The 26,784-nt window shown below is 38.1% G+C and overlaps 9 protein-coding genes across 9 annotated transcripts; 5 read left to right on the forward strand and 4 right to left on the reverse strand.

Moving 5' to 3' along the window:
• Positions 1-298: 298 nt before the first annotated feature.
• Positions 299-6,624, forward strand: BATDEDRAFT_36021 (uncharacterized protein; the record flags this gene model as incomplete). Its single annotated transcript, XM_006681927.1, has 19 exons — positions 299-583; positions 986-1,071; positions 1,226-1,414; positions 1,483-1,569; positions 1,676-1,708; positions 1,799-1,943; positions 2,019-2,123; positions 2,194-2,317; positions 2,397-2,513; positions 2,609-2,925; positions 2,985-3,093; positions 3,228-3,337; positions 3,435-3,594; positions 3,688-3,867; positions 3,967-4,063; positions 4,142-4,605; positions 4,703-5,264; positions 5,435-5,794; positions 6,302-6,624. Exons 1-19 carry the CDS (start codon positions 348-350, stop codon positions 6,622-6,624), a joined length of 3,804 nt encoding a protein of 1,267 aa, XP_006681990.1. The 5' UTR covers positions 299-347.
• Positions 6,625-7,325: 701 nt separating this feature from the next.
• Positions 7,326-8,241, reverse strand: BATDEDRAFT_91671 (DNA-directed RNA polymerase core subunit RPO26). Its single transcript, XM_006682017.1, has 2 exons — positions 8,050-8,241; positions 7,326-7,809 (listed from the first exon to the last, which is right to left on the reverse strand). The coding sequence occupies exons 1-2, from the start codon at positions 8,206-8,208 to the stop codon at positions 7,522-7,524; spliced, it is 447 nt and encodes a 148-aa protein (XP_006682080.1). The 5' UTR covers positions 8,209-8,241; the 3' UTR covers positions 7,326-7,521.
• A 186-nt stretch (positions 8,242-8,427) lies between these two features.
• BATDEDRAFT_36022 (uncharacterized protein) lies at positions 8,428-11,494 on the reverse strand. Its single transcript, XM_006681928.1, has 5 exons — positions 11,126-11,494; positions 10,506-10,740; positions 9,955-10,424; positions 9,250-9,826; positions 8,428-9,177 (listed from the first exon to the last, which is right to left on the reverse strand). The coding sequence occupies exons 1-5, from the start codon at positions 11,381-11,383 to the stop codon at positions 8,519-8,521; spliced, it is 2,199 nt and encodes a 732-aa protein (XP_006681991.1). The 5' UTR covers positions 11,384-11,494; the 3' UTR covers positions 8,428-8,518.
• Positions 11,495-12,071: 577 nt separating this feature from the next.
• Positions 12,072-13,808, forward strand: BATDEDRAFT_91826 (uncharacterized protein; the record flags this gene model as incomplete). The annotated part of the gene is made up of 7 exons (XM_006681978.1): positions 12,072-12,248; positions 12,368-12,513; positions 12,590-13,150; positions 13,231-13,269; positions 13,324-13,456; positions 13,526-13,609; positions 13,692-13,808. The coding sequence occupies 7 exons, from the start codon at positions 12,072-12,074 to the stop codon at positions 13,806-13,808; spliced, it is 1,257 nt and encodes a 418-aa protein (XP_006682041.1).
• Positions 13,809-14,847: 1,039 nt separating this feature from the next.
• Positions 14,848-18,102, forward strand: BATDEDRAFT_91827 (uncharacterized protein; the record flags this gene model as incomplete). The annotated part of the gene is made up of 7 exons (XM_006681979.1): positions 14,848-15,690; positions 15,998-16,210; positions 16,331-17,092; positions 17,194-17,289; positions 17,379-17,576; positions 17,636-17,791; positions 17,863-18,102. The coding sequence occupies 7 exons, from the start codon at positions 14,848-14,850 to the stop codon at positions 18,100-18,102; spliced, it is 2,508 nt and encodes an 835-aa protein (XP_006682042.1).
• A 179-nt stretch (positions 18,103-18,281) lies between these two features.
• Positions 18,282-19,715, forward strand: BATDEDRAFT_27644 (uncharacterized protein; the record flags this gene model as incomplete). Its single annotated transcript, XM_006681862.1, has 5 exons — positions 18,282-18,429; positions 18,583-18,677; positions 18,809-19,073; positions 19,187-19,377; positions 19,524-19,715. The coding sequence occupies 5 exons, from the start codon at positions 18,282-18,284 to the stop codon at positions 19,713-19,715; spliced, it is 891 nt and encodes a 296-aa protein (XP_006681925.1).
• A 358-nt stretch (positions 19,716-20,073) lies between these two features.
• On the forward strand, positions 20,074-24,053 carry BATDEDRAFT_91828 (uncharacterized protein; the record flags this gene model as incomplete). The annotated part of the gene is made up of 12 exons (XM_006681980.1): positions 20,074-20,195; positions 20,304-20,498; positions 20,584-20,695; positions 20,822-20,902; positions 21,008-21,188; positions 21,293-21,510; positions 21,596-22,469; positions 22,658-23,016; positions 23,078-23,285; positions 23,448-23,680; positions 23,797-23,939; positions 24,047-24,053. The coding sequence occupies 12 exons, from the start codon at positions 20,074-20,076 to the stop codon at positions 24,051-24,053; spliced, it is 2,733 nt and encodes a 910-aa protein (XP_006682043.1).
• Positions 24,054-24,319: 266 nt separating this feature from the next.
• BATDEDRAFT_14151 (uncharacterized protein) lies at positions 24,320-24,469 on the reverse strand (the record flags this gene model as incomplete). The annotated part of the gene is made up of 1 exon (XM_006681815.1): positions 24,320-24,469. A coding segment is annotated over one exon (150 nt), but the record flags the coding sequence as incomplete, so codon positions are not given.
• A 146-nt stretch (positions 24,470-24,615) lies between these two features.
• Positions 24,616-26,341, reverse strand: BATDEDRAFT_91674 (S-adenosylmethionine-dependent methyltransferase; the record flags this gene model as incomplete). Its single annotated transcript, XM_006682018.1, has 3 exons — positions 24,616-25,740; positions 26,073-26,166; positions 26,227-26,341. The coding sequence occupies 3 exons, from the start codon at positions 26,339-26,341 to the stop codon at positions 24,672-24,674; spliced, it is 1,278 nt and encodes a 425-aa protein (XP_006682081.1). The 3' UTR covers positions 24,616-24,671.
• Between the last annotated feature and the right edge of the window lie 443 nt (positions 26,342-26,784).

The following is a 26,784-nucleotide window of genomic DNA, read 5'->3' on the forward strand; positions in this document are numbered from 1 at the left end:
AGAATGCAACTATACATATCAATCATCCAATATTGAGTTGAAAGTGGAGTTGAAGATGGATTGGAACTAATATCAGCATTCGCTCAGTTTTTGCACACAAATGAGCAGACTAGTTGAATAAAAAGGTCACAGCAATATTGCACAGTAAACTTGGTGATGCCAATCATATTCTTCGATACTGGCAGTTTATTATACTTGGTTTTACGTGAATATGGTCGTGAAAGACAATGTTTAGTCGAGATGATAGGAAAAGCAATACGCAATTGTATTCTAAAGTTTGCTGTTTTAACCTTGTAACATTCGACTTTCATTCACTACTTCTGGTGCCATAAAAATAACTTGCAGTTATGGCAGCAACATTGACTCTGTCAACAACCATGGTTGCGACTGAAGAAAACACTGATGTACAGGCTATAACTGTTTTTCAAGAGAAAGATGACTTTCAGGATGGCGTGAATCAACTGCTTCGACCTACCGAGTTCTGCACTCATAGTGTGAGGTTGTCCAAGATACGCAAAGATGGGGAGCATCGTGTGAGGATTGTTGGAGTGATAGTTAACAACAAGGGTGGTCATGAGGCCTGGTATGTAGTTTACAGTCCAACTACTGCCATTACAGCTGTATTACTTTTTATGATTTCAGATGCTATAGACGACATCCATGGTGTTGATATCAAGTCTCTGGATTGCTTCATGTTTGCAATCAATCTTTTTGTGGCTTTCCTAAAGCTGTCGTCTAAATGACTTGAAAATTATACCAGTTTTATCTTTTAATGGATTCATATTGTCCATTCTAACTTGATGGAGTCTGGATACACTTGTTTTCAAACTCATTTATACCATCAAATCTCATACCCAATCTTGACATTGTAATCATTAGTTGCGCTATAAACGCTTGTCTATTTTTAAATCTATGTTTTGATAATACTCGTTGAATTAACCAAGAATATCCGACTTTGATTACACGAAACGTATCACATTCCTAGTCTCATGGTTTTCAAAAGACGGCACGGTGACAGTTTAATTATCGAGGACATTTTACCCATATATTCTGATTTTCGTTTGACAATGAGTATGTTCCTTGAAGGCTGCATTTTTCAATTTTTTCAAGAGTGTATATGCACTGAATGGATCTAAATTAAGCATGATGAAATGATACTCTTATTTCAAGAAATTCGGTACACCATTTACTAACCATGTAAATCTTACAAAATACTATGCTTTAGCACAAAGTACACCAGTCAATTTAAACAGTCCTGGATCAATAGAGCAATCTAAAGGAGGGTTTGTACTAAAAGTATCATCCAACAAATCAAACGAAGTACGATTTGAATGTGCAGACGTACAGCATCTGCACGGTCTTCTTGTTGAAATCAAAACAGCCATGGCAAAAGCAGGCAAGAGATGTTTGCTTGGTAGTTTTTGAGAGCGTTGAAAAACTTACTACAAGACAATTCTGATTTTATCATTCTGTAACAATTAGAGGCTATGGGGTATTTATCTTCTGGAAAGACTCATGCATGGAAGCGGTATTATGAACAAATGCGACAGGATACTTTACAAAGTGCAGGTAGATTCATATTAGTTTAAATGAGCACAATATTCACTATTTCTATTCAAGCTGATTTACTTTTTAATCCCAAATTATCCGACTTGTCAATATTGTGGGTTTACAGATGGAGCGCTTGGAGTCCGGCCATCTTCAGCTTGTAAGCCATTGTGATATAACATGTGCTTGATTAGAAACTTTGTTTCAAGTCTATCAATACTGGGACTGACTCCTAGTTTGAATTTTACAGATCGAATCAATTCCTCTGTTTCAAATCCATTTATTAGTCATGAGAGCAACGTTTCTGCAAATATACTAAAGTCGATCAAAGACAGCTGGGCAGCCCAAGAACTTAGAAAGCGCGAAATGCAATTTTCAGATTATTCCAAACTCAAGTAAGCGCTTTTTTTAGTCTCAGCCTTTTATTACACTGTATAGTGTGCATGTTTATGAATTATATACTGCAATAGACTATGTGTTGGATCCTGGAACGTTAATGGTCGTCTGGCAAGTGAGTCGCTGGTGCCATGGCTTGGATCAAAAGAGGCCGAGGATCCAGATATGTACATATTGGGGTATGTCGAGACTTTCAGAGACTAATATGGCAAAAATATACGTTGTATTTACTTTTTTGAAATATATTAGGTTTCAAGAAGTTGATCTCAGTACCGAAGTTTATATTATTGGTAACAATAATATGAAAGAAGAGGAGTGGAGCACTGCAATTGAAGCAGCATTAGTTGCTTCACGCACAGACAAGTACATTAAAGTATTTTTTTGCAGTATAAGATTCACTTCAAGTGCGAAATCATTGTGCTGACTAAATACTCATTTGATTTTTTCTATAGATTGCTTCGAAACAGCTAATTGGTATGCTCATGATTGTATACATTCGACGTTCCCTCTATCCGTTTTTGCATGACGTGTCTACTGAGTCTGTTGGAACTGGTATTCTGGGAATGATGGTGCGTTATTTTTGTTTTTGGATTTACGCTTGCTGCTTCAAAGTATTTAATTTCTTACGCACCGCAATCCTATATCATGCGCTTGTTTTAAATAGGGAAACAAGGGTGCAGTGGGGATTCGATTGAAACTTTTTGATTCATACCTCTGTTTTGTAAATGCACATCTTGCCGCGGATACCAGCATGGTAGACCGACGAAACCAAGACTATCAGGAGATATGTCGTCGTCTATCATTTCCATTACAGTCACATTTCAAAAATTATATTGCATATGCACAAGCCAATGCATGGGTTTGTAATTCAATGGACGCTGCCCCTTCATTAAGCGGATTTCCTACAGGAGGTGGAGCTACCATGTCCAATGACAATCTATTTAATTTAAATCGTGTTTTATTGTCAGCATTCGATGCAGAGTATGTTTTTCAAATGCTGGACTGAGATTAAAACAGTATTGATTTTAATTATGATTTAGCCATCTAATTTGGGTAGGAGATTTAAATTATCGTGTACCCATATCTGATGCCGAGGCAAAAGCAATGATCGAAAGCAATCGTCTTGAAGAACTTCTCAATTTTGATCAGGTAAATATCTATTTTTCAAGTATTCAATTTTATATGCGGACTGTAGAGAGTTTGGTCATTTCGCTCCAATATTTTTCAAATTGCTTTTATTTGAGGATTAAACTTTGAAATGATATACTTGATGCATCGTGTAGCTGGGAATTGAACAGGCTGCTAGTAGGTGCTTTAACGGCTTTAATGAAGGCCAGATTTGTTTCCCACCGACATACAAGTATGACGTGGGCACGTCTAGATATGACACTAGGTACAGTGATTTTATTGTAACTAGAAGCTTGTTTATGGGATGTTTCTATGTTGTTGTCACGATCACCACGCTTTGATGCCTGACTTTCATTATATAGTGAAAAAAAACGATCGCCTTCGTGGTGTGACAGAATATTGTGGTTTAAAAACCCTTTAAAAGTTGACGATCCAGAATGGCTTACCATTACCAGCTATGACTCTGTGCAGCAACTAAGCATGAGCGATCATAAACCTGTTCGAGCTCACTTTGTGGCAAAGGTGTGTATAGACTTGTTTTTGGGATTGGGAATTTGAATATAAAATGGAATGATTTGTTATATACACAAGTATTAACATTTATGAAACTGGCAGATCAGAAAGCTGAACAATGAGAAACTCTGCGAGTCCCAAGATGAAATTACACGCGGTATGGATAAGTTTGAAAATGAGGCCCAGCCAGATTTGGTGCCAGACTCAAACCAGGTTCAATTTGGCAATGTACGGTTTATGGTTCCTACAACTAGAACAATCGAAGTGGAAAACAAAGGCCAGGTATGTATAGTCTTGCAGTTGATAAACTCGCCTATAGTCTGAACGGTTCAACTTGGCAATGCTTTGAATTTACAATTTTTTTGTGTTGGGGAAATGTAGGTAATTGCACAATATCGATTTATATCTCCTGCATCCGATGATCGTATCTGTAAGCCATGGTGCTATGTTAGTCCATCTACAGGCACATTGATTCCAGGTATTGGTTGCTGTGTTTAAATTTATTTCAAGCAAAAACTACGTGTAGCTAAAGCTATTCAATCTTGTCGAAATTTAGGAGGAAAGATATATATAGACATTACAATTTTGGTTGACAAGTCAACTTCCCCTAAACTAAATGCCGGAAGAGATCACTTGGAGGATATTTTGATTCTTCATACAGAGAATGGAAAAGACCATTTTATCACAATTTCTGGAAAATGGCTACCATCATCGTTTGGAAATCCTCTTGGTGTCTTGTGCAGACTTGCTCGTCCTATACGTAGCTGCACCTTGACCGAGCTCTGTGCTTTGTATGAAGAGGTGGAGAAGGCCAAGTCAAGTCAGGGTGGAAAATCCAACATCACTGGTAGTACAGGGAATATTGTTGACACTGCGAATTTGGCTGAAGCTAATGACGAAGTTCAAACTAATTACGACTCTCCAAGTCCCATTCCGCCTGCGCAAGTAGGAGATCGACTGAGTTTTCCTCGAGAACTTTGGCGTATTATTGACTTTATCTACAAGTTTGGAATGGATGTGGTGAGTATCAAAATGATATGGTTTAATCATGTTTTGTTGAATGATATTGCATTGAAGCGCATGCCACTAATTTACCTTTTCAACAACTATACGCAAGGACAATTTATTTCTTTCCACTGGTGATTCTGCCGTTACCGAGTATTTAAGAGAATGCTTGGATACTGGGGTAGAGTTTGATCTTTCTGTTTTGCTGAGTGACGAGATTCCCGAAAATGAAGTCGATACCCCATGCGAATCGCCTAGTGGACAATCATCGCCAATTCCCACTGACCAGTTGCAACAGCAAACTCAATCTCTGACTAATACTATTGTTTCTGATCAGTCTATCAATATTGAAGAGCTATTATCAAATCTATCAAAGTCGAATACTGCGTCTATGCCATATGTCAAATTACCTCGCCCACGTGGTCGAGCTGTATCGGTTCACTCTGCAGCAGAAACACTCTTGAGACTACTTGAAGCACTACCAGAGCCTATTATTCCCACATTTCTTCATCGTCGCTGTGTATTAGAAGGGTATCTTACGTTTGCCGCGGCTCGGCAGATTATCCAGTTTTTACCAAAGGATCACTATAGTGCTTTTATGTATACCACATGTTTTTTAAGAGAGGTTCTGGCCAACTATCGCGGCCGTGGAGGGTTAGACGAGGAAAAGTTAGGTAGGAGAATCGCATTATAATTTCTATTACCGTGATTATTAAAAGACTAGGAGATATACTTTTGGGTTTGATTTGCACAACTATTGCAGAACCAATATTTGAAAGTTTTTTGCTTGTGGGGTTTCTGTATACGCCAAGTTTAATGACTTTTACTGTTTTTGGATCAATAGCGCGACTGTTTGCTCCTATTCTGCTACAGATTATGAATCTAGACGACAATCCGAAAAATGGCTTTTCTGCTATTGGTGTTGGATCAACCATTGGCACTACAAACAATGCTGGTGCAAGTACTAGTGCACTACCTCATGTAACGGGTAAAGGAGGCGGTACTTTTTCGCCCAATGCCAGCTCTGTAGCAGTTGGTTTATCACCGCCCAAGTCAACGTCTTCGTATCTTAGCAGTGTACTTTTTGGAGCAATAGGTGGACAATGGAACAGCCACTCTCAGCAGCAATCGCAACAGTCGACTCAACAAAAAGTGAATGCGGCAATGATTGGTCCCCCTATCCCTCCTGAAGCTACTTCTGCTGGTGGGATTGAAACCTGGAATCGAAAGCGATGGATGTTTTTGAGGCATTTTCTTGAACAGAACAATCACCTATAGCGTAACAATCTATCCATAATCCAACCTGTTTTCAGATTATATTTTTGAATAGAAGCCATATGTTTTGCACTCGAGTTTTTACTTGTGCACGGTGTGTATTGTAGAGCATTCATTTGATTGGATGGCTGCTGTAGAACCAAGACTATCTTGATTGAATATTGCAAATGGGTTTAATCAAAAGTTAAATAGCACACTGGTTGTAGATTTAGATGCGTAAATTGTTGAAATCATCTAAAGTATATTGTTTATTATAGTCTAGAGAGATACTAAAGTGTCGTTCAATATTTGAATTACCATCTTGTAGATCTTGCAAATGCACGATTCTATTGTCAGAAATTTGTGAAAATCTGCATTGAAAACCATGTTCAAAATCATCTGCTATTTCTACACTTCAATCCACAAGTTTGTCCATTCACTTGACTCGATATGCAAGAGTTTAGATTCTTTCCACACTGGTTCTACCGTCCAAATGCACCATTTTTAAATGGAAGTCTCCCAGAAGGCATGAAGGATCCTTGGGCTCGTCGTGAAGCCTGGCGTTCTCATCCTTTCTTTTCCTTGAAGAGTCGCATAGGACTTATGATTCCTGGACTCACTGCCGGACTGGCCAGTCTTGGCCTATACATTCTCTACGACCAGTGGTATACTACTAAAGGCCCAGGAGCTGCAGAAGCACAGTATTGGAAAGACTGGATGGTGGAGAGAGAGAAACGGCTTCACAGCGAAGGCCAGTCGCATTCAACAGAGGCACATTGACACTATACTGCCACTACCTGGCTTATCCGAGGATTGTTTCGACTCCTAATGGAACGTCCTTGGTTGATCTTGTCTCAGTTTCTAGCAGCTATCTCAACACAGCTGTAGCTTGTTTTCCATTGGCACTACCATAATACTCGTGAATTTAATGAAGATCTAGTTGTGTTCAAGCATACTGCTGTTTCAGTAGACTATTGATTCCCATTTCTCAAGTATTGACTCGATTTGTTTCTATTTACGAAATGAATCTTTTAAGCCATTGCTGATCGTTATCAATGCCATTACTATTGGCAATGCTAATGTTTGTAGTCGATATGCGGCTTGGTAGAACATACAGTCAAGATGGTTGCATTGTAATTTTTGGATTGGTAAATCATTGTAAACGCCGAGTTATTTCTCCAGCCATTAACTAGACAGAATATACCAGCGAGATTGCGCAACTCTTTCAAGTTGCAGTGCAGTTGTCACCAAATAACATAAAGGCACGCTCAAACTAACCAATTGAATTAACAGTCAACGCTATCAGCAATCTGCCTTGTTTGGTGAGTTTCTTTATATGCGCGACGTCCAAATCATCCGAGTCTTGTTTATTGTTGCTATTCGCAATTCACAACTGCCCTTATCTGCTAAATAGTAGCTCTTGTTCATTCATGGTAATTTGATGTGTAGGATCAACGTCTTATTGCATAACTAATCGTTTTAATAATAAGCTTGGAAACAAATAATTCTATACTTTAGACTTGACAAGTCGACTAAGATAGTTCATGCCAGTTTAGACAGTATATCAATTTTAAAATAAATAAATAGATGCTCAATGGCAAACAGGATCATGACATCCACAATCAAAATAGATGGAGAGAAAATGAAAAAAGTCGAATCGATTTGACAAGTATTGCTTTACTCTGGCGGAATCAATTCTTGCACAGACCAATCCTCCCAACTTCCATCAGGCATAAATCTTCTAACCATTAGCGGGACTTTCCGTTCACGCAATTCCTTCATAGCAATCTGTAGCGGATCTGATTCACCAGTAAGATCGACCATTACAGGTGCATTCATACTGATTTGTAATGCACGGGTGCCAAGAATACGAGCCTTTTCATATTTAGTCATATAGGGAGTTGTCATACGCTGATCTTTAGGTATAGGTCCTGGACCAGTCGTTCCGCTAACACCTCGAGCATCCTAAATATAAAATACATTAGAGTTTGTAAAAAATAAAGTAAAATTCATGTCATTTTGAGTAGATTACAAATGAATCTGCGTCCTGTTACAAGACACTGGGATGTCATGCTCGAATAGTTTTTCAATATTCAAACATTTTTGAAACTTTATGCAAGCTACCCAATTAGTCATGTACTGAAAAGCAATTAATCAGGGTTTGAAAATATTGTCCAGACTGATGACAATTTGAGATTATCTTACTTGATCATCCTGACCATTTGGAAGCACCTCCATTCGCTCAGTATGGGTTTGTCCATACTCGTCCTGATCTTCCAAAAGTGGTTCATCACCAGCTTCATCGTATTCTATAGGTTCATCATATGGATCACCTCCGCCGCCATCGCTCCCATAATCCGACATTTCTGAGCGTCTAGAAAGAAATGAGTTTGAAAGTTTTAGTCTTTGGCTGAAAAGAATTTGCTGCAGCAATTTACCCAAAATTACAATTCAAACAAAATTGGCCATAATTTAAAATCACGTGAATATGATTAAGCCACAATGTCTCACATCTGCCAATCCAACATTTATCTAAAGCTTGCATTTGCTGAACTTGAGCCAATTGTCAAACAACAAAACCTGGAAAGCTGGCAAAAATCAATTTTATTGGACTGAAAAGATGGTTTGTTAACAGACAAGTAGTCGGAATGGGTAAAACAAAGCAATGATTATTTTACTGAGATGGATGAATAAATGTGCATTCTTGATCATATTTGCAATTTGGATAAAATGTGCATTTCTCCTTTGGATGAAAGTATGCGCAATCATGGTCTTTCTTGTGGCAAGAATCCCCGAATTTGCACTTTATCCGATTGATCTTGTTAGAGGCCAATCCACGCTTTGGGGAATCGATTTTGGACTGGGCCAGGAGTTGTGAGGTGGATTTGGAAGATGGGAAAGTATGGCTGGTCTTTTCAGGGAAAAACGCATATTGATGTGCACTGGTACTTTTTTGCTGATAAAAAGGTGTATTTTTCTGACGGTTGGTATCTTTGGTCTCATGAAAAATTGAATCAAGCATATTTTGAGCAAAGTAATCAACAGAAGTTGAAGATGGAACGGTGGTTGGCTTGATAGCAGTGTCAAAGTTTGAATCGTGCGTATTTATGGCATCGAATGGCTCGGCAAGCACGTATGGAAATGAACTGGCGTGACGTAGTGGCGACAATGATTGCTCAAAGTTTACCTGGCTTGGTTTCTGATCGATATTTGCCTCGTATCCTGCAGGATAAAAGCTTTCACAATTTATATTAAAGCCATTAAATACCTGAGGAGTTGGATTGGAATTGGCAGTTTTGATATTCGATGTATGGCTGTCTTCAAATGAAAAATCTAATGGTTCAAAACAGCAATGTCAATACCAGCATTAGAGTATTTGTATAAATCATACTAGTCTTTACTCACTAGGAACAAATTCAGGAGCAGCCAAATTAAATGAAGCTGTAGTAGAAAATTCCTTTGAAGACCGAGAAGACGGGTGATGCTTCTGATTAGAAACCAGTGATGCACTCTGCCGAGGTTTCGAGGTAAGCTCCTTGTCAACTGGAGCCCAAACAGAAGGTGTAGATGAGATAAAACTCTCTACAAAAGGTGATCGTGGGGATTCTAGACTAGCACTGTGGTCTGTTTTCTGTAAATCGGTATTCTTTACAGATAAAACAACGCTCATAGGACTGTCCAAGGCAATCTTTGTCAGTGTGACTGAATTTAGAGCTTTTACAGGAAATTCAACAAGAGCAGCCTTTTCAGTCAATTCGAAATCAGCACTCGTATCAACCAAACCATTAGCTACGTCCAATTCAGGGCATAAAGTAGTCGATACGTCGACCTTTTTTAGCTCCTTGGAATTAGTATCATACGATTCATTATTGTCCATACAGACAGTCTTGTTCAGATTTGTGCAAGTGTCTTTAACATCCTGTGATGCAATAGCGGTACTCTGCTCAAGTTTTTCTGAAACTCCATTAGGAATGTGCAGATTCTGTATATCATATGCAATCTTATTAGCCAGTTGAGTAAATAAAGGTTATTTCATCGTAGTCAATCATGATGTTTAGTTTTGAAAATAAAAAGGTAACACTGCATGCATTTGTCAAACAAGCAGCTTACATTGTGCAAATGTTCCTGCAAAACGGCATCCTCTTCCTTTTCTTCCATAATAGGCGATAAAGGGGATGCTTGGTTTTGGCTATAGGACTCTATTGCAATCGATGTTTCCAAACCTATATCTAGTATTTGCGATTGCAAGTCTGCTTTGGATTGATCTGCTTTGATTGTGATTGTACCAGAATATTCGTCTTGATCATATGAGCTGAGCTGCTGTAATATTTCAGCAAGTTCACGTCTTTTATCGGGATCAGCCCCCATGACTTCAAGTACTGACTCGAGAGTTTCTTGTGCTGAAGGCATGCCATTGGGTACATATGCCTCTAATTCATCACTTATGATATCAATGTCATTATTATTGATGAATATAGCGTCAGAATAGCTGGGGTGCTCTAGATCGTAGGAGTATTTTGTATCGTGTTGATCTTCTGTCATTTGTGGAAAAAGAATTCCCTCGGATGTAGCATTTGGCTCTGATAAAGCAGTAAAAAATAAAGTTGAAATATAGTTAATTATCGACTATCTGAGCATCAAAATTAGCTACAAATATTTACCGAGTTTGGGTGATTTAATCGAGACTGCTTTGATGTCATTATTAGACAAGTCTGCTGTAAAGAAAACAGAGTTGCTTTTCGACTCTTTTGTATCAGCAAGTGCAATATTTTCCAATGGCAGCTTATATGGCTGCATCATGTCAACAAGATCATCCGAGTCTAACAAATCAGCACTAAAAGCAGTAGAGTCACTCAAAGAATTTATGGCAAGGTCTTGATTGCTACTAGCACCCAGCTGTGTATGAATGAATATTGCATTAAAAATCCATATTGATTGATCAGTAACTTGTTCATGTAAATGAAATATTGAATGAGGATGTCAACGTGCACAGTAAACAACCAATCTCATAGAATGACGAGTGTCCAAAACTAATCATGGATTCTATCATATGATGCACGGTGTGTTTTGAAGAATAAAGTCAATTTGTAGTAGGAAAGCGCAACATTCAACCATTGGCTATTCCGAAGCAGAATAGTGGCAATCACTGCAAAATAAATACAAGAAATGCACCATATTACGTGAATACAGCTGCCAAGGCAATAGTGATTACAAATGACTTCAAGAAAATAGAGCAAGAAATAGAATATCATATGGCGAAACAATGGTATTGGTATCATACTTGTGGTGTAACGTAGCCGGAATCAGGTACAGCCGACTCTTTAGCCCTGCTCAACTTTTCGGGTTTTGTGGCAGACGACAAAACGGGCTTGTTTTCTTGTTCGTCCAAAGACGATACATTGGATTTCTTGTTCTTTTTGCGACTTTTTTTCCCTTGTGGTTTGGGTGGATCAATGGTAGAGAATGTAAGCACACCAATAAAGAGTGCGGCTATAGAAAAAATCACAATGCGGGTAGCAGTGCAGTGTGAAAATGCCATGGTGAATTGGAAGTTTTTTGTCGAAACAATAGAAACCCAAAGATGAATGTGATCCTAATATGACAGTAAAGACTATGTAGCCAAGAAGTGCAATGAGCTCGACACCACAATTCCAATAAACTTGAAATACTCGAAAAAACGAATTCCAATTTGCTTATAAACCAGGTCACGTGAATACCAAAGGCTTTCATCAACTCACGTCAGTCCTGAGGGTGTCTTGCCAATCATAAAAGTGCAGATTGACGACCACAGACAGCGTAAATGAGCATCAACCAATTGCTGGACTCGTATGGCTTACAAGGAATTCATCCAGAGTGGATATCACAGTGTATTGAATACATTCAAACTAATGCTACCAATCAATCGCAAATACTAGATCTTTTATTGGAGCAAATCCTTCATTCTGACCTGTCTGAAATGATGGTATATCCCTCAGTATCTGCCTTGCCACAACGTATAGATATGCTGCATGATATCGTACTAGCTCCGAATAGTAATTCATCTGCTCTTACTGCTACAAATAATCAAGGTTTGAAAATGCACTTGTGCAAATATGCGAGTCCGAACTCTGGCGATTCGACGCAGTGCCAATTGCTTGCTGAATAATTTAAATTGATATTTAGGATCTCCAACTTGTTACATACTACAAATAAATGATATTATGGAAATTGGTCATTCAGTACATTCAATGCTGAATCTTATCTTGGAGAGAAAGCCAAAGCGTGGCGAGCCTCCTACTCCAGGTGAACTGCAGCTTCCTCGTAAAATGTTGCAACTCACACTTTCTGATGGAGGCCAGATCTGTACTGGAATAGAGTACACCCCAATGGGCCAGATAAACTTACTCACTCCTCTCGGTACAAAGGTTGTGTTTTTATGCTGTCTCTAGATTTTACATGCCAAACCCAACAACCATCGTCAAATCTGAATTGATGGTTGACTCGCCACATTTTACTATTAATCACTAATGCTACCGTTGAGTAGATTTTGATATCAAATGTTCGTGTTAGTCGGGGCATATTATTGCTAAGTTCAGCAAACACAAAAGTGCTTGGTGGTTCAATTTCAGAAATGAATGCTTTGGACCCATTGATTCGCCTGGAAAATACTTTGAAAAGTCTTTTAAATAGGTATATTTATAGGCCATCAAAACTGTCATGCATCTATTATTCAGATATCTGATATAAAATATATTTCAATGTACAGAGGCGAAGATTCATCTGATGATTCAAAAATCAACAATGCTGCCATCAATTCGTCTGTTTCAACAAATCAGAATAACCAAACGATCAAGCCATCATCGAATCAGGATCTCGATATCAAACTCGAAACAGATTTAACTTGGCAGCCTCAACGATCAATGAAACATTCTCAAGACAATCCCGACCACTATACCACAAAAAACTTTTCAGATACTCATCGGCAAGCTAAAATTCAAGACCCTATACTTGGGACTAGATCTGATCACAATCTTCAAAATCGCTCAAAGGATTTGAAAACCCCCTCCAGTACCTTGCATCAAGCAGAGTTTTCCTCCTGTATACAAAATCACACTTTTCCACCCACTACTAATGCAACTTCAATCGATAGTATGCACTCTTTTGCACAGGAAAATGTCAACACAGCATCATCCTCACGAGTCTGCAATCCTATTATCCCCCAGAGCTCATTGGAGACTTACAATACCAAACCATCAATTACTGCTGATACATCATTTGATAGCTATGATGATGACGATGAAATACATATTCTTTCTCCGGTGGACAGGTAGCTGTGTATACGCCTACGCGACATTTATGCACTTGTATTTTTTGTATTACTGATGGAATTATACTATGTATTTTTAGATGCAAAATTTCCGAACTGGAAGGCCTGATTGCTCTCTGGTAAGTATGCACCTGGCTTCTAATTGGCTACATTGTATGCTAAAAAACTATTAGCATTCAAAAAACAGTCAATGTTGCTGCTCAATTATCATCTTGGGAAAAGCTTGCAGTGACTTCCGAAGGCTATTCCCTTCGTGTTACATTAAATGACAAACACTCGACATGCTCTGCGTTGCTTAGCAAACCTGTAGGTGCCTTTAATGATTGACAGTTGTAAAACCCACTTGATGGTAACATGGGCTAAACTATTTTACAGATCATTGCCAGCAGATTGGGTATGAGTCATCAGGAGTTACGCTCTTTGCGAAGTAGTCCCGAAGGATTAAAAAAACTACAAAATGTATGCTCATCAACTATATTATTTTTCAATGTCTGGCACTTTAAAGTATTCAACATTTGATATTCACATGCTTTTAATTTAGATTCTCAAGAATTTTTATCATTCTTTGAAAGATTTTTGTGGAGTATTTACTTTGAATCTTCCTGAGCCTGGAGAAGCTGGACTGGAAATAATCCAGATAATGGAAGATTCTTTATAAAATAGCTCAACAGTGTTCCTATTGCATCTGTTATTTGAGTTTGGTGCATGTAAGTTACCAGCTGTATTTCTATACCTTTATTCAGAAAAATTGTAATGAAAGCATTTTGGCGAGTCTTGATTTGGAATAATTTGCAGCCGTATTACATAAAATGGAATACCAAAGTTAAAATATATGATAAACAGTCACGTTTGATTGGTGCCAATCTTACTGTGCAACATTGCACTTTGAACTCTTAGTTACTGATATTCCTTTGTGCTCATTCGTGTACAAAAATACAGAGCAAGTGATCACATTTCTATTTCAATGCATTCCACATCCTTGACACTTGCTCAGTATCCAGCTCTCCTTTCCTTTAGCTTAAACATTGGTGATTGACATGTATACTTGCATTCCCGAGATGTTTTCTTGAACTAGAACGCAAACATATATGATATTAGATACAGCAGAGCTTCTATAAAAAATAGCGAATATTTGACCACTGTTTATTCCAGAGCAAAATAGAGTCAATACAAGTGTTTTATTTTACGTGAATACGGCTGTAGTACATGACATTCAAAGTGTGCATTGAGGATATTTCAAATCAAAACAGATGCTGCTTTAAAAATATCTATTTTGTGTCTGAATATCAGATTCTCAATAGACAAATATTTAAACCGTAATATCTACGACTGCATAGTAAGGAAGATACATCTATTCACAAGCCATTTGTACCAAAATTTTAAAAAGCAGTTTGGAAATTCACCTGCAAATATTGATAGTTTTAAACATCTAGATTGAATGGACATGAAATCTTGTGAAATATGATAACACATCTAAATGATTAGAAATTTTACTTTATTTTCGACACTTTGGACTAGTGTTTGCTACTGCCATTTGTTATATTTTTACTTAAAAATCAGCCCATAACTATATAGTAGCTATTCAATCCTGGCCACTTTGTGTAAAAACTTGGCAGCAACAATCCAAATCTCATTATAACACTCTGGCTCGACTTACCAGTGAATTCAAACAAAACAGGCAGCTGCATTGGTATAGAATGGATTTTTCGCCAAGAGAATCTTTTATGCAAAGTTTTATTGAAAATGATCTTATGAAATCGACTGTAAGCTTGACTGAGCTTGCCAAGACTGAGTCTTGTACTCTGCCCAAAGGCACGAGTCGCGAATATTTTAATGTCGAATCCAGCCAAGACGTGTGTTCAGCAAATGTAACTGATGTTTTACCAGTACCCTCTATAGATGACCCTCTAGACCTTGACATTTTACATCCATCACATATATATGCCGATAGTGCGTCTTTTGATCACTGCGCATCTATGGATCAATCAGCGTCACAATCTGCGAGATTGATCCCTCATAACAGCATTCATACACATGAAGATACTGGAGCACATGATGACTTTTCTTCCAATAGCAACACTAATACCAAACAAAATATATACTACAAAGAGCCGCATTCAACAAGCAACGGTTTGGTAAATCCTCGAGTAAATCTGCGCGACGATTCTCCATCCATCTTATATCCAGCCCATTCGAGTCCTGGCATACTCGCCACAGATGCTACATTATCTAAGAAATCATTTCCGGGATATAAACTGAAAAAACAATGTCATGGTCCAGTCTTGTCTGTACCACACCCCTCAAGCATACCAACTGTTAAACCTTCAAAAACCACGAGGGATGACTTTCTTTTCAGCCCTATAGTTTTAAACTTTGCAAGTGGTCGCAAGATGCCCGTCCCAATGCAACCTTATCGTTCAAAACAACGCATACGTCTCAAGCCTCTACTGGATGATCATACAAATACAAAGGGTAGTAAGAAAAAAGACAAATTGCCTGTAGTTCCAATCCAGCAATCTCATTCAAACGGAAAGACTTGGGTACGTAATTTGCAGCATTCATGTAGTGTTTACCACCGTATTCACGTAGTATGGAATACTTTCAACTTTGCCGTTTTGGAATAGACAATGGCTGAATGTTTGTTGCGCTTTCCTACTAGACATTCTCTATTCTTCAAAACACACCGTGCATCATATGGTATAATTTATCACTGGTTTTGGACACCCATCATTCCATGAGATTGGTTGTTTACTGTGCACTTTGACATCCTCATTCAATATAGCAAAGATATACTATTTAATGTATTGGCCTGACGTGGAATTGACTTTATGATTGCCATGTGTTTAGATTCGAAAGTCAAAACTATACAGTCACGAAGCAGCTCATTCTTTAAATACTAAAGCACCAGAAGAACAGCAGAGAGATTACTTTCGAGTGTTTAGTGAAATGGTTACTCTTCCGCCAGATGATCCACGATTGGCACGCCTGCTTCCGTATCGATTTCGTAAATCTATTCGTCTCTATGGAGTAACTCCAATGGTTCTTCTTGCCGAGCAAAAGGTAGAATCTGTATGCCTTTCAACCATTCCAATAGTTTTGCTAAAAGGCGAGCAAAACTTGCCAGTAATTTTTTAATCATCTACGAGATTTTATTAATCAGCCTGTTGATCTTTTATATAGCAGAAATACTTACCACCAATGGCTCTTCAACCTATGCGTACATCTTTCACTAATTTATCTTTAAAACAAAATTCGATTGGCCAAATCCAACCAGAAAGACAGCAAAGAATAGACGGACCAGAGATTGAACCAAAATTTAGCAGCAACGAGTGTTTCGACTCTTTGGGTTCTTTTGAAGAAGAAACATTGGATCAAACTTTTACATCAAATACCCTGGATCTAAAAACCTCTTGGCCAATACTGCCGATAAATGAGATGATTGTTGTAACAGATGATCAATTAGATCAACAAGCAGAGTATGAAAATATATCAAACGCAACACCTGATCCTATATCTAACACAAAAATACGAGATACAGATCAGGAATTAAAAGAAGCAGTGATGTTGCATACAAGCGACTTTATTCAGCCCACACGTAAAAACTCAAAACAAGACAGCAAGCAGCTTACTCGAATACACAATAAAGCAAACAGAAAAGTGCAAGAAAAAGAGCATAGTTTGCATTCTAATTCTAGCCATAATGTGCCAATCAGCAAACCCGAGATTACAGCACATGAGCTGGATTGTTCAAATAATATACCGTCGCGTACGCCTGTGCTCAAAATGGATGAAAGTGTAGTCGGCAGTTATACAGACAGAAAAGGGTCAGAAGATACTGAACAGATAAACTTGTTAGAATATGAATCTCGACAGTCCCAAATAACCGATCAAGAAAGAGAGGCCGAGTATTTGGAACTTCAGCGTGCTATCAAGGCTAAAAATGTAAGCGTGTTGAACTCGAATGGCCATAGCTAGGTTTTTGAGATAGCTTAAATGATACGTTCAAATAACTAACAAATCAGATTTAATTGGCCAAATTTTAGAAACTCAAGTTGGAACATCCTATTATGCGCCAATACCAATCCAAAAACGCCGAAGAAGATGAAATGGTGGCAATAGTAAATGAAAAAGAAAGCAAGGTGAGTCAAAATTCATTGCTGCATGATCTTGTATTATCATGTAAACACATTAATGATTTGTATTGCCTTTCAACAATTAAATACTTCAGGGGGTCTTGGCTTCAGCATTAGAAAATATGTCTGTATTGAATGCTGAAACAAAATTGCGCATGCTTGCAGTTTCTGCACCACTATTTAAAAACAAACCATTATTGGGGATGCCTGAAATGGAAACCGCGCTAAAAGATATCAACTCATCCCGAAAACTCAGCGATCAAGAAATCGAATATATTAAAAATGCAAGTCTAGTGTTTAAACCGTGATATTGCATTTGATGTGCTAATTTATTTTACCGGATCAACAATAGGTGTTTGAACTTGTGAATGATGATACTGTTGACCAGCAAGAGTTTATTGTCATCGCGTCATTGGCCGAAAGAATGACTTTGATGGATCAGAAAGTAAGACTAGGCTTTTACGACACTGATTTCAAGAAGCTTGGAAGCAATATCAAGCAGTATAAAGTATAGTTTTGCCTTTTTTTTCTTATTATGCAATACTAGTATTGGACTGATTTGTATTTCAATGCTACTAGAAACTCTTTACGGTATATACTGAAGAGGATGGCCAGATGACATATGAAGATCTCAAGATCATGCTTTTGTCATCAGGAAGTTCAGAACAGCAAGTTGGCAATATTGCTGCTCTGCTGAACTTTAAGGATAAATCACTGTCGTCGATGGTTGGATTTCTCGATTTTCTCAGTTATGTGCCCTTCTTTACCAAGATCCATGAGGATATTATAAACAATCCATTTGGTGATTCTGCCAAGTGATTGACTGAATATTGAGTCGGTTTCACAAATAATAAAGCAACAGTAGTCCTGTCATAATAATCTATTTTAGAGCAAGTAGAAAGACCCAATCTGAAATGGCAGTTTTATAAAAAGAAACTGACAAATGAACCCTTACCCAACTTGCATCATTAAGCAGCTTTAGCAAATCTTGGACATTTATGTTGGCCATATCTGATAAGATCAAACAATTGATTGAACTGGCGGCGGATGCCAAGAACAATCTAATCATTTCCAACCCATCCAAGATTGCAGAGAAGCTAGCACAGCTTGACGCAGATGGTGTATCGGCATTACATGTGATTACAGGTTGATTAGGCTTACTATGAGTTGAATGCATATTTACATGGGGTTGTTACAGCCTTGCATGTATCTATTGCACCTGATTGAACATACTTTTGATTTTAGCTTAAAGGCATCCTGGCCATATACTAACTAGTATGTGTGTGATGGAATGGTTAGACTTTGATATGACCCTTACTAGATATTGGACGAATGGTGTTCGAAGCAGGAGTAGCCACGGTGTACTAGAGCATGCTTCCAATGTGGATGACAAGGTAAACTATTGATTATGGAGGCCCTCCACATTGTTCCTCTATAACGACCTGTAGCCGTAAAGCTTTATTGCGAGTATGCAATTATCCATCTACCATGGCATGCTGACTCTTGACTGTTTGATGGGATTCAGTGCAAGACCGCACTGACAGATCTCTACAAGAAATACTATCCGATCGAGATATCTCATACGATCCCATTCGAAGAAAAGGTTGAAGCCATGAAGACCTGGTGGACGACTGCTCACAGCATTATTGTGGGAATGGGTCTTACACGGCAGGATATCAAGGATATGGTACAGTCTTCTCCCGTGGCTTTCCGGCCCAAGCTAAAGGAGTTTGTTGATTTATGTCACGCTCGAAATATTCCAGTCCTGATATTTTCTGCTGGACTAGCAGGTAATGTTATTATTATCAAGTGGTTATATCATGGTTTATGCCAAAAAAAGACAATCAATGTTGCAGATTTATCAAATAGTTCCTATTTAATTCGTTGCTTCACTGTAATGCAGATGTGCTACAAGAGATTATGAATTCTGCTCAACTGATGCGAGACAATATGGATATTGTATCAAACAAAATGCGGTTTAAGGATGATGTTGCAATCGCTTTTGAAGATCCATTAATCCACACTTTCAACAAAAACGAAGCGACAGTCAGCGGAACTGATCACCATACAAAGATTGGCGACCGTCATAATGTAGTAAGTTTAGATTGTTCTTTTCTAATTGTATTTTGGCTGATGTCTATCATCCATCAAGCGACAGTAACTTGAGTGTAAACAAGGCTGATTATTGTTATCTGACTTGATCGTTGTTTTTGTATAATATCTATGAAATTTGTCTTTAGATTCTGATGGGAGATTCACTTGGAGATCTGCGCATGGCCGACAAAGTCCATACGCATGTCAAACTTACAATTGGGTTTCTGAATCACGATCAAGATCTTTTTCTTGACCAATATGCAAAAGCCTTTGATATTGTTGTGCTGAACGATTCTTCTCTTGAATATGTTATACAGCTGATTACGAATTTATCGTGAATAAACATGATACTGGGACTGCACGTTCTGAAAATGCGTGTATATCTGTACTCACTGTTGGATCAACTTTCTGTCAGTGATAGATTCAGATTGGATTACATCTGTGTTTGATCTATTTTATTTATTCTGTTAGTCAATTTGGATTATAATTGAGGAACAACCAGACCAAGAATTGAGTACGAATACGGCTGTAAATACCTGCAAATACCTAATTGGCCTTGAACTGCCATTCGTATGAGAATCAAGTTTGCATAGTCTTTTAACAGCTTGAACGTTTCTTTTATTCGGACTTTGAATATTGTCAAGTATTATTTTTATTCAACTGAGCCTTGGATTAGCTCATTATTGATACAGCAGCATGAAAGTGTCCAAGTTGGACTTTAAAATTCTTGGTTGTACAGGATATGATGAGCAACATCCTCCATCTGAGTTGCATATCGACAAGCACACACCAACAGCTGTGGGCTGGCAGAGTGAAAGGTCCGAACATCAGCCTTGCTTCCAACTTGAATTTCAGTATTCTAAACAATGCTGGAATAAAACTGCTCATCCAACTTGAATCACACCATCTTGTATGCAAATGTATAGGTTTTGTCTGTTTCCGCAAGAATTAGTATTGCATTTGACTGTTGGACAATCTCGAATTTGCAAGATTCAACTGCTTGCTCATCATTTCAAGATTCCAACTCGTGTAGAAGTCCATCTGGCTACAGTTCCACAATTAACTGCATGGGGAGGATTCGGCCCAGGATTTTTAGAATCTGTCAAGTATCATCGTCTAGGGTATGTTTGTATTATGTAGCCCTGTTTTGAAGATAATCGGTCGCTTTAGTCATGTATTGTTTATTAAGCGTTTTTAAATCTACAGATTTGTATCCTTGGATGACAATGTGGCAAATGGATATCGAGCTCGTGAATTAAAGTCTATCCATTTGGATGGAAATGCTAATCTGATCAAACTTGTGCTGCACAAATGTCATGTAAATGCTCTTAATTTGTATAACCAGGCAAGTGTATACTTTGAATTTATCACATCAATGTTTTATAGCTGTACAAAATCTATTGCGTTGCAGCAAGCTTTAAAATCTAATTTAATGATATAATAGATTGGTTTAGTAGCAATCAATATTCTTGGAGCTGGCGTTGAGCCTGAAACTACATATCGTATCCCTTCACGACTGGACATGGTATAATTCAATCTCATCATGCATTTCCTAATGTCTAGCTTATTGTGCATATGTTTGAGTCCTATTTATTCAAAACTACATTAAACAAAAACATTGAAAACGTAGGATAACAGTGACTCAGCTTCAAATAGACTATCCAAAGTTGTGTTGAAAGGGATCACTGACAAGTCGTCTATAGATGCTCAAACATCTCGCGATAAAGATTTATCATTTTCTGTAGAATACGACAGACAAATATCCAATATTCTGTCACAACTTCAAAATGCCAAAGAGCAAGCCGTGCGAGGTATAAACTTTTAATAATCAGCTTGTATACATGCAATTATAATCAAGCTATTCTAATTGCAGCATTCGATATGTATTGTTTCTTGAAATATTCAATTTGAATAGTGGAGCAGTATACTACTGCAAGGAAAATGAAGCAACTCTATACCGTATTTCTTGAGGTAAGCATGGTCAAGTTTAATAGCAGTAATACAAATGAACTAAACAATGGTCTCTATATTTCTACCTCAAATCTGAAGGGTGGGAATGAGATCTCGCGCTTGTCTTTTAAGAAGCGCCATGCTGTTCAAGTAGAGGACTTTGACACTGCTGAAAAATACCAAGTAAATTATGCCAACAGAGATTCACTGCATATGATTGTATATGCGAATGAGAAAGGATAATCTTATTTTTGCAATCAATGCATAGTGCAAGGAAAATGATATCAGGACTGCCCTCTATAAAAATTTAACAGAGGCTGGATATGAAATTGCTAATGGAAATATAACGGAGATATTGACGGCAGAAATTACAACAGTTAAAAAAAAGCCACCATCACCGCCAATCTCACCAAAAAAATTGGCCAATATGCATTCTCAGGAGCAGCGTAGACATACTAACAGTCCAGATACTCGGGAAAAATCTCGCCTTGGAAATCAATTGCATTATCCATCTTCAACTATGAGTTTTGTGAACTCTGAGGAATTTGAAAGCAAAAAGCTACTGCATGTAGATTCAAATTTGGACACCAGTAAACCATCAGTATCATCTCCACCACTTCCTGTTTCAAAACAATTAGCAAAAATGCAGCAAACACAAGACCAAAGACAACCAATTATGCCACCTGATTCTTCTATTTCTGCAAACCAAAATTTTGAATTATCTACTACAGATACTGTGAATCTGCCATTGTCTCATTTATCCAGGAGCAAGAGCGCATTGTCATCAAAACACAGTTCTCAATTGAATGATCAAATTCACGATTCTTTTGGAAGCCAAACTCTAGACGCATTTTCAGATGAGATGGCTGATCCCGAGCCTATCAATACAAATCAGGAAATACAGTTTGCACTTCCCCTGCAGGAGTTTGGAATTACACTAGTTTCAAAAATATTAAGTCGTCAATTTCGACATCGAGAAAGCGGTCTTAATGATTTAATGATGTTCATCACCCACTTGGATGATGTCGATACCATTGCACTAGAAACGATCAGAGCGGGATTTCAACTACTTACAAAGGTTCTCTGCGATACTCGAGAGCGTACTAGTATTTTAGCTTTGACTGTGTTTTCCAAGTTTATGGGTAAGACATGCTACATAACATGAAATGATCAATTCCTACTTTTAGATTTTTGCCTAGTAGGCTTTAAACTGGGCTTTGCATACATAATTTCTAGTGTTGATTGCCAATGTTTTTAAAGCTGATCAGTGCATTTTTAAATCTGTCTATGTTGATATATGGGATTGGCCAAACTAATTGGATTTTATTAGAAAAAGCAATAATGCATGATAAAAGCCATTCATCAATGGTTGCTGCGCTTGAGGAAAACATGTTCGCTACTTTACTATTTCGTGCTGGAGATTCAAACGTTCGTATAAAAAAAAGTTGTTTAGATGTTATTCATCAATGCATTAGTTCATATCATACTGCTGGACACGAAAGCAATAGTTTAGGATCAATTGTGCCTGCACTTGTTAAACCTTCTAGCATCAATGGAAAGTCGACGCTAGTTCATCATCGCCACATCAAAACTCGATTGGATATCATTTTAAACGTGTTGCAGCTTTATGGAGTGGATGATGGATCCAGTCGAAATCTTGCCAATGAAAAGATTGGACTGTCTTTTAAAGTGGGTTTAGAGCTGAACACTTGGCATTTTTACTAGGCTAACACTACTTTTGAAACAATAGGAAGTTTTACAATTTACCATACCGTATCTAGAGCACGTCAATAGTGATGTGCGAGACGCAGCCAGCACAGTCGTAGCGACTTTAGGTTTACAGGTTGGATCAGATTATGTATTGAAACATTTGAAGGGTATCCGAGATCAGCAAGTGCAGCATATAAAAAGTAAAATGAGCTCGTATCAATACAAAGGTGATCAACATAGTTACTCAGGTAAATCAGTTTATTGTTGGTATTGGTATATAACTTGACAGAACATGGTGTTAAAAGGCAGTGTTTGATAATGCTACGCTACTATGATGGAAGTTTATTTAATGATTACAGCCAGATTATTAACTAAATATATCTGGCATTTAAACTGAAACCAATCTAAAGTTAAAGCAGCCAAATCTCAAAAGCATGCGTCATTGCCACTAGATTCGGCAGTTTCAACACATAAAAGCAACATTGCCCGTGAAGAGTCTGATCAATCACTTCATGAATACATTCCATTTGACAAGCGGTGTATATTTTGCAACGAGTCAAATTCGAATTTTACAGAGGAAGCACTTGAGCGGCATTATTGGGAATCATGTCCATTGTTGACTAAATGTCCAAGATGTGGTTTGGTGAGTTTTTGGGCACGGTACTATGTGGAATTTTATTGAAAAATGCTACAGCTACCTGATTTATGTATGCTGTCTAATGATACGAAATTTTCTCATTGCGATTACAATTATTTTAGATTACAGAGGTGCCAGCATTGACAGAACATTTATTCAAGGATTGTGAATATGCTAGTACCATGCGACAATGCAGTCGATGCAAAACAGCAGTGCCTGAAACTCATCTCAAGCTGCATATGAGCAAGAAACAATGTCCAGGCATGTATATTTACAAATCTCGATCGAGTTTTTTCATGCATGGTGACCCATTCACGATACTAACATGTTGATTGTTGTATAATGTATGGTTGATTGGATTTGTGGTTGTAGTGTATAAAAAGGGTATGAGTCGATGTCCGCTGTGTCAGAATGACTTTACAGGAGTTTCTGCATTGAGATTGCATTTGACTACAGGTGCAGGCTGTAGTGCTAGCAGTCGCAAACCGAAATTGACATTACAAACTGTGTCGAAAACAAGAAATCATATCAAGCAATGAATACCACTGTAGTGTAGAGTGTGCATGCTATGCAAGTATCGGTCAAGTGATGAGTATGATTTTGAATTTTATTGAAACAGCCAAATTGATGGTTTGAATCAAGCTATTATGGAATCTGTTGGTGTGAGTTGTGTTTGGCAAAACATGCACGAAAGTCGGACATTGCAGTTTTACATTGTCTCCAGTCCTTTTTATCAAAATAACAATCCTGCAAGGCTTCATGCTGTGGAAAACATCCGCTCTGTTTGATTCTAGTAATCTATGGATCTTCGTCAGCCAACTTTGATACAATCGTCCAATAAGCTTAAATTTTTACATCTGTATACCTATTACTCTACATTGCTGGCATACCAAGTGCAAGACAGTTTATAAGCATGTTACAAATATTAGTAAGATGAATCAGTGGTTGCATTAAAATGTAGCACTTTATTTTTATGGTTTTATACAGCATTCAAGTCTTAATATTTTAAAATAACACGATCGTGGCCTGCCATATCTTGCACTAAATCAGTGCGTCGCCATTGTCGATTTCCAAGTTGTGATTTTACAGCAGAGCCTTGGGTGTTTCCAATCTCAAAAACGATCCGAGGTAGATCATATTGTTGACAAGCATGACTTAGTGGGAGTAGTAGATCGTCGGCAAGTTCCTCAATGCGCCTATAAAACCGAATTCCATGTTCATCAGATGCCAGCAGAGCACGTTGATCTTCCCACATCTTGACACTCGAGTCTAAACTGTCATATTCAGTTGGTGATATATAAGGAGGGTTGGATATGATCATGTCGAATCTAGGATCGACTAGATTTGGCAAGCGAGATGACATTTGGCTGAGCAAACGACCAACAAACTCATTGTCAAAGAGATCACCTTGATCAAAAAACAACTGTTGGGAACTGCCGTTTCCAACACATCCTATCATTAGCTTTCTCTGGTTGAATCTTGCCAACAGGATAGCAGACAAAGAGATGTCCACACCAACTATATGGGCGTGTATGCCAAGTTTTTTTGATAGTGCAAGTGAGATGCATCCAGAGCCAGAGCACAGTTCCAGAATACGCAGTGGTTTAGGTAGTTGTTGGTTGGCAGTCTTGGCATGAATGCGATCAGCCAGGCTCAAAGTCCATTCTTCTGTCTCCCAGCGAGGAATAAGAGTTGGTCGTCGAACAGAGATGTCAAGACCACAAAAGGGTTGAGTGCCTAGAATATACTGTAATGGCTTATGAGCAATACATCTGTCATGGATCCATCTGTCTAGTCGAAGCTGCTCAATAGATGAGAGTCTAGATAGTACAACCTGCTCTACAGCAGCAGGAGAATCAATGACTGACGGAGAGGACAGTTCATTGAGCACTTGAGATACAGACTGGCGAGCAGCTGGACAGTGCAGCTTGTGATGGATGCCAGCGGCCTGTCTGCGACTTGAGAAAGAACCCAATCTGCGACGAACAATAGCTTCTGTCAACCACCGCAACTCACAGGAAGCTTGAGCAATGCTCCCATCACATACAGTAGCTAGTTTCTCTATCCTAGTGACAGTTTTGATAGTCAACCAATATCCAAACTGCATTCCAGCAAAGACAGGATCTAATCCAAACCACTCTCACTATAGACTTATATATCAAAACTAACAGAAAACTATCGATTGTTTAGTATAGAATTAAATAAGATCAAGCACTGCTCGAAGTATTCCATCGTTGTCGTCGCTGCTGTTCTACTCGCATGGCAGCTTCCATTCTGCGATCAAACTTGATTCTATCCCTGTGTAACTGGTACGAATAGTGAATCATGACATTGGAAAAGCATAGGGTAGTCACTACCTTCCACGTATGGAATAGAGTGAGTATAACGAGTCCATTACATATGTATAGATAATGGCTTACATGCACTGATGACTCCGGTAGCGTATCTGGACTGCTTAGTAACTGAACATATAGCAAAGGCAGCAGCTCCAGCTAAAATGAGAGTGTCAGATTTAGTCGAGTACAGGAACGTTGACAACAACATCAACTCACAGACAACACCAGCAATAGCACCATGAATATATGAAGAGTTAATTCCACTGTCCAGTTGCTCTTGAAAGTACTGGTCGCTGTGATACTCGATTGGCTGTTGGCTTGTGTCTGTCATGGCAAATAAACTAATGCTTTACATAAAATGGAACACTATCTTGCAGTCACTATTTTGCTTTTGAATAACCAATTGCTTGAATACTCGTTATGCTTTCCTATTGGAAATTGATATTCTCGATCCAAACGCAACGTTCATTATATAAAATTAAATTATAATCTTGAACTGGATTTGTCCTGATTTGGCATACATTAGCGATCATCAAATCCATCATTCATTGTCATCCAGATATTGAGTTTGACTGCTCTGATGTTCGGGACAATACATTTTAAACTAAAGCTAGTTGATTTTAAATCTCGACCCAATTCCATCATCCTCAATCATCAATATTCCGGTACGCCATTTACTATGGCGGCTACTTTAACACTCATCAAATCGTCGTCCTTTACTACTATTGCTATAAACTCAATAGATTTGACTAGCCGGGCACAAGACATGATTCA

This window comes from Batrachochytrium dendrobatidis (assembly GCF_000203795.2).
Source record: "Batrachochytrium dendrobatidis JAM81 unplaced genomic scaffold BATDEscaffold_14, whole genome shotgun sequence".
Taxonomy (NCBI): domain Eukaryota; kingdom Fungi; phylum Chytridiomycota; class Chytridiomycetes; order Rhizophydiales; genus Batrachochytrium; species Batrachochytrium dendrobatidis.

Bases quoted from the DNA above. Each gene is read 5' to 3' on its own strand.
- BATDEDRAFT_91671 (XM_006682017.1), bottom strand. From the start codon at position 8,208: ATGTCGGATTATGGGAGCGATGGCGGCGGAGGTGATCCATATGATGAA. The intron at 7,810-8,049 runs GTAAGATAATCT...TTTTATATTTAG, and splicing joins CAAATGGTCAGGATGATCAA to GATGCTCGAGGTGTTAGCGG.
- BATDEDRAFT_36022 (XM_006681928.1), bottom strand. From the start codon at position 11,383: ATGGCATTTTCACACTGCACTGCTACCCGCATTGTGATTTTTTCTATA. The intron at 10,425-10,505 runs GTAAATATTTGT...CTGCTTTATCAG, and splicing joins GATTAAATCACCCAAACTCG to AGCCAAATGCTACATCCGAG. The intron at 9,178-9,249 runs GTGAGTAAAGAC...TTGAACCATTAG, and splicing joins TGCTCCTGAATTTGTTCCTA to ATTTTTCATTTGAAGACAGC.